General features: G+C 36.1%; 1 protein-coding gene across 1 annotated transcript in view; it reads right to left on the reverse strand.

The window, feature by feature from the left end:
- Positions 1–12723, reverse strand: part of LOC123547348 (ATP-dependent RNA helicase SUV3 homolog, mitochondrial-like) — a 51585-nt gene that overhangs the window by 6364 nt on the left and 32498 nt on the right. Inside the window, exons 11-13 of the mRNA XM_045334373.2 lie at positions 10815–11034; positions 7350–7430; positions 6172–6348 (exon numbers count right to left, since the gene is read on the reverse strand). Coding sequence (XP_045190308.2) covers positions 6172–6348; positions 7350–7430; positions 10815–11034 — 478 coding nt within the window. The remainder of the gene's footprint in view (positions 1–6171; positions 6349–7349; positions 7431–10814; positions 11035–12723) is intronic.

Raw genomic sequence — 12723 nt, forward strand, 5'->3', positions numbered from 1 at the left:
TAATGGACCGAACAGGAAAAAAAACCCTGCTGACCTCTGACCTCTAACAGTGACCTTGAACTTTGAGGTAGGGCTCCGGTGGTCTTGTGCAAGACACATCATCTCATTGTGGGAAATCATACCTGAACTAGAGCTACTTTTGAGAAAAGCGCATGTCTCCCACAACTGCCTAATCATCTAAACACTAAGTCAGTGTTTTTATACTGTTTAGTCACAACAAATATACCTTTGAAGAGTAAAATGGTTGATTTTCAGTAATTCAAGGGCCATAATTCTGAAGTGCCTATGCCAATTTTGCTAGTTATCGTACCTGGGAGAGGAATTATGGTCATACACATTTTGTTTAAGTTTGGTGAATATCGGATAAAAAATGTTTGACTTGAAGTGCGGACAAGATGAATGGTTTTTGGTGCATGTTTGAGAATGAAGACTTCAGCATTTTTATGAGTCTAGGTGATTCATTAGTTATTGTCAAGGGCCATAATTCCGAAGTGTCTTAACTGATTTGGCTAGTTATCGAACTTGGCCAAGGTCTTATTTTCAAACACATTTTGTTCGAGTTTGGTGAAGATCGGATACGAAATGTTTGACTTAGAGTGCAGACAAGATGAATGGTTTTTGGTGCATGTTTGAGAATGAAGACTTCAGCATTTTTATGCATCTAGGTGATTCATAAATTGTTGTCAAGGGCCATAATTCCGAAGTGTCTTGGCCGATTTAGCTAGTTATCGAACTTGACTGAGGTCTTATGGTCAAACACATTTTGTTTAAGTTTGGTGAAAATCAGATGAGAAATGTTCGACTTAAAGAGTGCGGACAAGCTTTGTGACAGACACACACACAGACAGACAGACTGGAGTAAATTAATATGTCTCCCACACCACTGTGTGGTGGGAGACATAATTCCCTCTCTGAGTAGAAACAAGAGGGCCATGAAGGCCCTGTATCGCTCACCTGACCTATTGACCTAAAGATCATCAACATTAACATTCTGACCAAGTTTCAGTAAGATATGGTCATAAATGTGGCCTCTAAAGTGTTAACTAGCTTTTCCTTTGATTTGATCCGGTGACCTAGTTTTTGACCCCACATGACCCAGATTCCAAACTGACCCAAAGATCATCAAGATTAACATTCTGACTAAGTTTCATGAAGATACAGTCATAAATGTGGCTTCTACAGTGTTAACAAGCTTTTCCTTTATTTGACCTAATGACCTAGTTTTTGACCCCGCCTGACCCGGATTTGAACTTGACCTATAGATCATTAAGATTAACATTCTGATCAAATTTCATTAAGATATGGTCATAAATGTGGCCTCTACAGTGTTAACTAGCTTTTCCTTTGATTTGACCTGGTGACCTACATGACCTAGATTCAAACTGGACCTTGAGATCATCTAAATTAAAATTCTGACCAAGTTTCATGAAGATGCAGTCATAAATGTGGCCTCTACAGTGTTAACAAGCTTTTTCTTTGATTTGACCTGGTGACCTAGTTTTTGATCCCAGATGACCCAATATCGAATTTGTCCAAAATTTTATAGAGGGTAACATTCTGACCAAGTTTCATTACGATTGGGCCAAAATTGTGACCTCTAGAGTGTTTACAAGCTTTTCCTTTGATTTGACCTGGTGACCTAGTTTTTGACCCCAGATGACCCAATATCAAACTCGTCCAAGATTTTATTGAGGGTAACATTCTGACCAAGTTTCATTAAGGTTGGGCCAAAATTGTGACCTCTAGAGTGTTAACAGTCAAATTGTTAACGGCGCCGACACCGACGACAGACACAGGGCGATCACAAAAGCTCACCTTGAGCACTTTGTGCTCAGGTGAGCTAAAAACTTGGTAAATTACCTCCCTTTACATTAAAATAAGAACAATTTTGGATTCCGTTAGAATAAAAGTTGAAATACTTAATTATCAATTCTGTCTGCTTCTGTTAAAAATTCAATTTGGACTGGATCTTCAAAACATAATTTCCATCATCCAAACATTGTTTCCATATCCAGTGTTCAATGTACACAACTGTACATGTTCTTTTACAAACTAAACTTTTTGTTTTCAGTAAGTGTGATATAATGGTTTCAAGAATCCATTATACCAAATACTTCTTAGGCATTCTTTTCAGATGGTTTTACGGTCAATAATAAGTCATGTACTTTAAGAATATATTTCGCATTCCTTTTCACACTTAGCTTTACGGTCTAGAAATTAGTCATGTGCATTAAAAATGACAGGTTACATTATATCGCCCAGTTAATGCATTGTCCAGCAAATGCTTCAAAATTACTAATTGTTTTGACAACTGACTAACTGGATAAATGACAGGGTAATTATAAACACCCGGTCTTTTGATCACGCCGCATGACTCAAGTCACGAATCATTTCTTTCATAAGCAGAAGTTTTGGGACAAAACTTCAGTATCATTCTGGTACTCAGTTAGGTTAGATGCGTATGTTCGATACTAGCAAAATGAATTAGTTAGATAAAGACCGAGGCAATTAATGTTGAAGTAATTATGTCGAAGAATAGAAGTTCTGTTAATAACTGAGGAAATGTTAGTGAACTATGTTAGTGAATTATGAAGAAAGACATTGATGTATATATTATCTTAGAATTTAGTACAATATTAAATAGTAGTTATTATAGAGAATTGTTGTTGTTGTTGTAGTTAGAATAGTGAACTTTAGACCCTGTTACACCACACGGGTATATTTACATGTTTTTATAAATCTAAGAATAAGATTTAATGACAAATTAGTGCGTGATAAATACATATTTTTTTCAGCGTAAAGATAACTGTTATTAGAATTATTTTGAACATTTATGAAGAAACTAACATTTTGTATTTTACAATAAATGTATCCCGAATAGTTATTAGAGGTTTACGGTGTTTTTAACAGTCCTGAGTTAAGACGACGATGCTTTGTTACTAAAATGAAAACTATAGAAAAACAGAAAACAGGAAACCAGATTGGCATACAAAAGACAAATTTATAAACATTCTATTTAGAGATTCTAAAAAGGCATCCTTATGTAACGTTCATATATAGACAAACGAATCTTTTGACAATGTTAAATGATTGCTTGTATCTTCATTAAACCGAGGGAATGCTCAACAACAAGACTTCCTGGAGCTACACTTCAAACCTTCTATCAAAAGGACCTTCCTGAAGATGGGCAAACTATTACTCAACAAATAAGGCTATAATAAAGTGAGGCGACATACGAACATATTTCATGGCTTTTTGGAGAAAACTGACAAGTTGATGGGTCACCACTCTTACTAATTCGACTATAGCAACTGCGGTGTAGAGATGTCAACCATGGAACGGGAAATGAATGATGTCACTTTTCACGTAAAAACAAGTATCGTTCCGAAAAACAAGTATCGTTCCGATTGTTAAATATGATTCTAGAACATTGTTTCATTTTTAGTATATACTAAGTTGTAGATTTTTATTATTTCATTATAATATAAAAACAGGTTACGGGATTTTTCTTATATTACTTTTGCATATTTAATCGTATTTTCTAGAGATTTGTGGCCTAATATATTTCTTTGTATCAGTAATTAACATTTTACGCAGGTCTAACTATTTCATGGAGTATTTCTTAATGATAATATTCTTTTTGACAGGTATATTTCTGACAGTTATATTGTGTACAAACAAATATCATTTTTTATTTCAGTTACAGTCTTGAAGGCAAAACCCCTGTGGGCAAGGGAGGAAAAAGTGCATAAGTGTATGCTAGCTTTGTTTTTTTTTAAGTATTGTGAACAATATTATAAAGTTGTGTTTCGCTAGTAATGCAGTGTTTTATTTAAATTAAATGGGGTTTTGACTTCAAAACGCAAGAAAAACAATCTAGGACAAAAACAAATTGAATATTCAAGGACTGAATCAAAAATCTGTGTTTTATCTTATTCATTGATTGGTATATTATATCATGCATTGATCTTATATATTCTTGATTTTATGTATTCAATTGTGTTCTATTCTACTTAAGGGCATTAATCTTCAGTATTACAGCTAAAACTTTAAAAATAAAATTACGTATTAATAATCAGCCGGTTTTATGTATTGCCTCATGTTTAATTTGTTGATTGCCTCATGTAAATTTTTGTTTTTGTTTTTATTTTTATTCTCTTATAGATAATTAAAAGAAAAACTCACAAGAAAGGGGCGAGTGTGATATAATGGTTTAAAGAATCCATTATACCAAATACTTCTTAGGCATTCTTTTCAGATAGCTTTTCGGTCAATAATAAGTCATGTACTTTAAGAATATATTTCGCATTCCTTTTCACACTTAGCTTTACGGTCTAGGAATTAGTCATGTGCATTAAGAATGACAGGTTACATTATATCGCCCAGTTAATGCATTGTCCAGCAATGCATGTTTCAAAATTACGGATTGTTTTGACATCTGACTAACTGGATAAATGACAGGGTAATTATAAACACTCGGTCTTTTGATCACGCCGCATGACTCAAGTCACGAATCATTTCTTTCATAAGCAGAAGTTTTGAGACAAAACTTCAGTATCATTCTGGTACTCAGTTAGGTTAGATGCGTATGTTCGATACTAGCAAAATGAATTAGTTAGATAAAGACCGAGGCAATTAACGTTGAAGTAATTATGTCGAAGAATAGAAGTTCTGTTAATAACTGAGGAAATGTTAGTGAACTATGTTAGAGAATTATGAAGAAAGACATTGTTGTATATATTATCTTAGAACTTAGTAAAATATTAAATAGTAGTTATCATACAGAACAGAGTTGTTGTTGTTGTAGCTAGAATAGTGAACTTTAGACCCTGTTATGCAAATTCTGTATGAAAATGAAAACATTTATCTTAATTCACAGGTCATCTCTCACCACAGGTAAATTTACACATTAATGGGAATAAGAAGTAGTGGTCTTTATCTGGTGATGGTCATCAACCTTTACCCTGCTGCCGGCAAGTGATTTTGCCTTTGCGACCTGTGTAGACCAAGATCAGCTGTACATCCGTGCACATCATACGTTCAGGCTGATCATGGTCTGCACTGGTCGTTATTCAGTCTGTAAATTTTAAGTGAACACCCCTTCAAACAAGAGCACCGCCTGGCAGGTGCAGGCACTCATCTGATTTTTTTGTCTCTGTATAATAGAAATACTGTCCTACCCGTGTGTCTTTATGATATTTTCTAAGTCCAAAAGGGGCCATAATTCTTGCAAAAAGCAGGACTGAGTTATGTTTCTTGCTGTACAGAGTCAGCTTTAGATGGTGAACAAGTGTTGCAAGTTTAAAAGCAATAGCTTTGATAGTTTAGGAGGAAAGCTGACCTAAACACAAAACTTAACCAAGAAATCTGATTTTCTAAGTCCTAAAGGGACCATAATTCTTGCAAAAAGCAATACAGTAGTTAGGGTACTTGCTGTGCAGAGTCAGCTTTTAATGGCAAATAACTGCTCCAAGTTTTAAAGCAATAGCTCTGACCGTTGAGAAAAGCTGACCTAAATGCAAAACTTAACCAAGAAATCTGATATTTTCTAATTCCAAAAGGGGCCATAATTCTTCCAAAAAGCAGGATGGAGTTATGTTTCTTGCTGTACAAAGTCAGCTATTGATGGTGAACAAGTGTTGCAAGTTTTAAAGCAATAGCTTTGATAGTTTAGGAAAAAAGCTGACCTAAACATAAAACTTAACAAGGCAATGCTGACGCCGATCAATTGATTTAAAAAACTCATTTTTTTTTTAATCAGATGAGCTAATAATAAATGGTGCTGTCCAAACTGAATGATGGACAAGTCTATTACAGAAATTTAGCAAGGTAAAGGTTAACACAACTGTACAAGTAATCATTCAAGCAGATAAAGACCTTAAAAGTGCAAAATATAGACTTGTAAAAAATTACTGTGAAATCCATTAATTTTGTGGGCATAAAATTTCATGGTTTTGTCCATGATACATTTAAGTAGGGACCTGAATTCATGGTTTTTTAAACTTTGAAGATAAAATAAAAAGGAATTGTACATGTTCATTTAGATTGAAGTTTGTAAATTGATCAAACTGTGAAATCCATGAAAACTAGTCCCCCATAAACATTAATGATTTCACATAGTAACAAGATCGTCTTGTTTTATACCTTAAACAAAAGTTAATCAAATCTCACCTTAACAAACGCAACTTGGGCAAATCCTTTTCTCACTTTCAGTGGAGATGAACAGAGAGTATATCGTGTTCGGAGAGGTAGCGGAATATCTTCTATTAACTCGGACAGTTCCTTAAACTGCATCAAGTTACACATGAAGTACATGTCATCTAGCTTGCACACATGTACAAATATATCCTGGAAATGAAAGAACCTGAGATGAAGAATATCGTTCTATAAAACCTGGACAATCAAGTGTGCAATTTTGAATTCATGCTGGAGCTATTTATTTATTCATTTTGTTGGTTTTAATGATGCACCCACACAATTATAGGTCATATGGCGACTTTCCAACTTTGATGGTGGAGGAAGACCCCAGGTGCCCCTGCACGCATTATTTCATCACGAGCAGGCACCTGGGTAGAACCACTGACCTTCCGTAAGCCAGCTGGAAGGCTTCCTCACATGAAGAATTCAATGCCCTGAGTGAGGCTCGAACCCACATCGATGAGGGGCAAGTGATTTGAAGTCAGTGACCTTAACCACTCGTCGACGGAGGCCCCCATGCTGGAGCCAGGAATCAGACTATGATGACAATATATTTAAGCTGAAGCCAGGAGCTGGCTGTGATGACAATATATATATGATAATATATATATGACAAAATACATAATTTTGAATTCATTTAAGCTCAAGCTGGGAATCAGGCTATGATGACTATATATTATTTCAAATTCATTTAAGCTAAAGCTGGGAATTAGGCTAACGATGACTATATATTACTTCAAATTCATTTAAGCTAAAGCTTGAACCTGGAATTAGGCCATGATGACTATATTTTATTTCAAATTCATTTAACTAAAGCTTGAGCCTGGAATTAGGCTATGATGACTATATATTATTTCAAATTCATTTACCTAAAGCTTGAGCCTGGAATTAGGCTATGATGACAATATAATATATAATTTTGAATTCATTTAAGCTGCAGGCAGGAATAAAACTATGATATAACACTATACTGAATGTGTTATTATGAACACAAGTAAACTTAAATGTGGACTAAATGACAATAGACTAAAGACAATACTAAAACCTTTACTTGAGCCTTGCTCTGATGAACTAAAAATGTCAAGATAGAATTATCAATCAACAAACACAAACGTACTGCGGCTTTTCTTTGGCAGAACTATCATACTTACTATAAGATTTGAAAGGGACGCTTTAGGAAGATGATATGAAAACATCTCTATCATCTCGGCTGTGGGATTCATACCCGCTTTCTGAAATTATACAATTCATAATGCTGACATGACATCAGGAGTGTTAACTGACCAATCAGAGAGCTGCATTTTCAAATATCTGCCAGTCTCCACTTGGGTAAAATTAAGCATTTTTACAAGTAACATATATAGTGACTTTAGAATTTAATATCACCCTATTTCAGAACAAGAGGGCCATGAAGGCCCTGTATTGCTCACCTGACCTATTGACCTAAAGATCATCAAAATTACGGTAACATTCTGACCAAGTTTCATTAAGATATGGTCATAAATGTGGTCTCTAAAGTGTTAACTAGCTTTTCCTTTGCTTTGACCCGGTGACCTAGTTTCTGACCCCACATGACCCAGATTCGAACTTGACCTAAAGATCGTCAAGATTAACATTCTGACTAAGTTTCATGAAGATACAGTCATAAATGTGGCCTCTAGAGTATTGACAAGCTTTGATTTGACCTAGTAACCTACTTTTTGACCCTACCTGACCCAGATTTGTACTTGACCTATAGATCATCAAGATCACAATCTGACCAAGTTTTATTTAGATATGGTCATAAATGTGGCCTCTACAGTGTTAACTAGCTTTTCCTTTGATTTGACCTGGTGACCTAGTTTTTGATCCTACATGACCCAGATTCAAACTGGACCTTGAGACTATCAAGATTAATATTCTGACCAAGATTCATGAAGATACAGTCATAAATGTGGCCGCTACAGTTTTAACAAGCTTTTCCTTTGATTTTACCCGGTGACCTAGTTTTTGAACCCAGATGACCCAATATCTAAATCGTCCAAGACTTTATTAAAGGTAACATTCTGACCAAGTTTCATTAAGATTGGACCAAAATTGTGACCTCTGGAGCGTTAACAAGCTTTTCCTTTGATTTGACCTAGTGACCTAGTTTTTGATCCCAGATGTCCCAATATCAAATTCGTCCAAGATTTTATTGAGGGTAACATTCTGACCAAGTTTCATTAAGATTGGGCCAAAATTGTGACCTCTAGAGTGTTAACTAGCTTTTCCTTTGATTTGACCTGGTGACCTAGTTTTTGACCCCAGATGACCCAATTTCGAACTCGTCCAAGCTTTTATTGAGGGTAACAATCTGACCAAGTTTCATTAAGATTGGGCCAAAATTGTGACCTCTAGTGTGTTAACAAGCTTTTCCTTTGATTTGACCTGGTGACCTAGTTTTTGACCCCAGATGACCCAATATCGAACTCGTCCAAGATTTTATTGAGGGTAACATTCTGACCAAGTTTCAATAAGATTGGGCCAAAATTGTGACCTCTAGAGTGTTAACAGTCAAATTGTTGACGACGGACGGATGGACGATGACGGACACAGGGCGATCACAAAAGCTCACCTTTGAGCACTTGGTGCTCAGGTGAGCTAAAAAAACCACACATGCCTAAACTACAAAACTGCAAAGTATCATTTAGATAAAATATGAATTTAACACTTTAGCTCTAATTTTAATTTTAAGATTTTACACAGAGAGTCTATGATAAAGTCCGAGTAAAATGTACGTATCCCAGTAAAATTAGTATAAGTCTGTAATGTTTTGGACATGTTTAAATTTTTTGTAACAAGTGAAGAAAGTAGTGCCAGGCAATTCAATGTCCCCTTTTGGACAAGGGAATGCATTATCAATCAACTGTCTTCCAATCCAATGGCAATTTTTTGTATTTATACATATACAGCTGGGAAAATCAACAATCAAGAAGGCCATGAAGGCCCTGTATCGCTCACCTGACCTTTTGACCTAAAGATCATCAAAATTAACATTCTGACCAAGTTTCATTAAGGTATGGTCATAAATGTTGTCTCTAAAGTGTTAAATAGCTTTTCCTCTGATTTGACCCGGTGACCTAGTTTTTGACCCCACATGACCCAGATTCAAACTTGACCTAAAGATCATCAAGATTAACATTCTGACTAAGTTTCATGAAGATAAAGTTATAAATGTGGCCTCTAGAGTGTTAACAAGCTTTTCCTTTGATTTGACCTAGTAACCTACTTTTTGACCTCACCTGACTCAGATTAAAATTGGGAAAGCTGGGAAAATCAACAAACGAGAGGGCCATGAAGGCCCTGTATCGCTCACCTGACCTATTGACCTAAAGAACATCAAGATTAACATTCTGACCCAGTTTCATTAAGATATGGTCATAAATGTGGCCTCTACAGTTTTAACTAGCTTTTCCTTTGATTTGACCTGGTGACCTAGTTTTTGATCCTACATGACCCAGATTCAAACTGTACCTTGAGACCATCAAGATAAACATTCTGACCAAGATTCATGAAGATACAGTCATAAATGTGGCCTTTACAGTGTTAAGAAGCTTTTCCTTTGATTTGACCTGGTGACCTAGTTTTTGACCCCAGATAACCCAATATCGAACTGTCCAAGATTTTATTGAGGGTAACATTCTGACCAAGTTTCAATATGATTGGGCCAAAATTGTGACCTCTAGAGTGTTAACAAGCTTTTCCTTTGGTTTGACCTGGTGACCTAGTTTATGACCCCAGATGACCCAAAATCAAACTCATCCAAGATTGAATTGTGAGTAACATTCTGACCAAGTTTCATTAAAACTAGGCAAAAATTGTGACCTCTAGAGTGTTAACAAGCTTTTCCTTTGATTTGACCTGGTGACCTAGTTTTTGACCCCAGATGACCCAATATCGAACTCGTCCAAGATTTTATTAAGGGTAACATTCTGACCATGTTTCATTAAGATTGGGCCAAAACTGTGACCTCTAGAATGTCAACAGTCAAATTGTTGATGACAGACGACGGACACAGGGCAATCACAAAAGCTCACCTTTGAGCACTTTGTGCTCAGGTGAGCTATAAAAAAACCATCCATTTATGGCAAATAATTCATTTTTGTGAAGCGTATGCACATACCATAATAATTTTTCATTACTTATTACATCCTATCTGAAATTGTTGTTTCATTTCTATTACCTGACAGGTGAACACTGTCACCTGTGTATGTGGAACAAGTGTCTTAATTCATGTTATACAAAATCCATAGCATGTATTTTCAAAAACTAAATGTAGTTAAATACTGAAGTTGATTTGTGAACCACCATTTCTTCAGAAATGACAATTTTTAAAAACACCATTTATCAAAACCTTTAATAACTCTTATTCTAGTCAGAAGTCTCTAAAAAGAGATATTCTGTTGAGATGTTATTATGCCAAACAGCCATTTGGACAACTATGTCTTCGCATCTGCAAGCAGGCTCAATAAAAAAAAATTCTGATATATCAGCAGAAAAGATACACAGAATAACAATCACTTCAAACAGACCTGATCAGCTAAATCTCAGTCAAACTTTTAAGTTAAAGGGGATTCAAGAGATTATAAACTTACTTTAAGGGGACTTTTCTCTACATTCACGATATTATGCAAGTGTCCCAAATCTTTCGGCCAGAAAGTTGTCACTTCACCATCTTCAAATTGTGTCCGAAATCGACCCGCTCTCCCCCCTATTTGCTGGGCTTGGGAGGTGGACAGGTAGTCCATGGACAAAGTATGATCCTCTCTTAGTGTACGCTTGATTAATGAATAGAATACCACCCTTTTTATGGCACTGTGGAACAAAGAAATGCAAACTTGAGGTAAGTTAAGGCAAATGAAACAAAAAATTCAGATAAAAGGGACGTTAATACGACATATCAAGAATGGCGAGTGTAATATTTCATTTCTAAACTTCAATAAGCTTCTGAAACATCATCTTAAAGAACAAACAATGTTTTTTTCTTTTCAAGTTTTACAAAAATTTAGCCATACATGTTTAAAATAAACTTGACAAGGCAGTCTGAAAGACAGCTAAATCCCCCGCCACTGCTATGGATAGTGAAAGGGTAAAACCTTTGATTTTAGCTGTGACCTTGACCTTGAACTGACATGGCTGACTCATGAATTCTGCACAACGTCTTGATGAGGTGATCATTTGACCAAAGTTTCATGAAAATCCTTCAAGGGGTTTAGGAGATACAGAGCTGAAACCTTTGACCTTCAGTTGTGACCTTGACCTTGAGTTGACATGGCTGACTCATGAGTTCTGATGAGGTGATCATTTGACCCAAGTTTGATGAAAATCCTTCAAGGGTTTAAGAGATACAGAGTGACACGAAATGGAAGGCTCAACCTTCGACCCTTAGTTTACCGTGACCTTAGCTGCATGGTTGACATCTAATTTCTGCACATCGTTCTGATGATGTAATCATTGACCCAAGTTTTATATAAATCCTTCACGGGTTTAGAGATATGACGGACACGAAATGGAAGGCTCAAACTTTGACCTTCATTTGACCTTGACCTTGAGCAACATGGCTGCTCAAAGTTCTGCACATCGCCTTGATGATTGATCAATTGACCCAATTTGATGAAAATCCTCAGGGTTTTAGGAGATATAGAGCGGGCACAATGGAAGGTCAAAACTTTGACCCTAAGTTGTGACCTTGACCTTGAGCCGCATGACTGACTCATGCTCTGCACAATCGTCTTGAGAGTGATCACTTGACCCAAGTTTTATAAAATTCTTCAGGGGTTTAGAGATATAGAGTGGACACAAATTGAAGGCTCAAACCTTGATCTTGCTTTGTGACCTTGACCTTGACCGCATGGCTGACTCATGGTTTCTGCACATCGTCTTGATAAGGTGATCATTTGACCCAAGTTTTTAAAATCCTTCAGGGTTAGGAGATATAGAGCGGACAGAAAATGGCAGGCTCAAACCTTTGACCTTGATTGTGACCTTGACCTGAACCGACAAGGCTGACTCATGGGTTCTGCACATCGTCTTGATGAGGTGATCATTTGACCAAGTTTCATGAAAATCCTTCAGGGTTTAGGAGATAGGACCGGACACGATTTGTTACGACGGAAGACGAAAGAAGGACTGACGGAAGACGAAACGGACGGAAGGACAGACGACGCAGACCATCCTATAATACCTCCGCCACGGCGGGGGATTAAAAACCCAAAATCTGTATGAACAGACATCCTGATATTTTTTGAAGAAATGGATATATCATTATTTACACAATCTGACTCAGTCAAATAAAGGTGACAGACGGATGCAGTTTTATCCAATTAAATTTTTTCTACTATTATCAATGTATGACTATATGTAAAAGCGCCAAAATGTGACAAAATCGTCCAATCAGGAATCTGACCATCAATTTCTAATAATCTTACTTTTTCAATGGTAGCAAGAAAATATTATTAAAACATGAAAAGTTCAGTATGATATTTTACAACAATTTTCACAAGT

This window comes from Mercenaria mercenaria, chromosome 9, assembly GCF_021730395.1.
Source record: "Mercenaria mercenaria strain notata chromosome 9, MADL_Memer_1, whole genome shotgun sequence".
NCBI classification, from domain to species: Eukaryota; Metazoa; Mollusca; class Bivalvia; order Venerida; family Veneridae; genus Mercenaria; species Mercenaria mercenaria.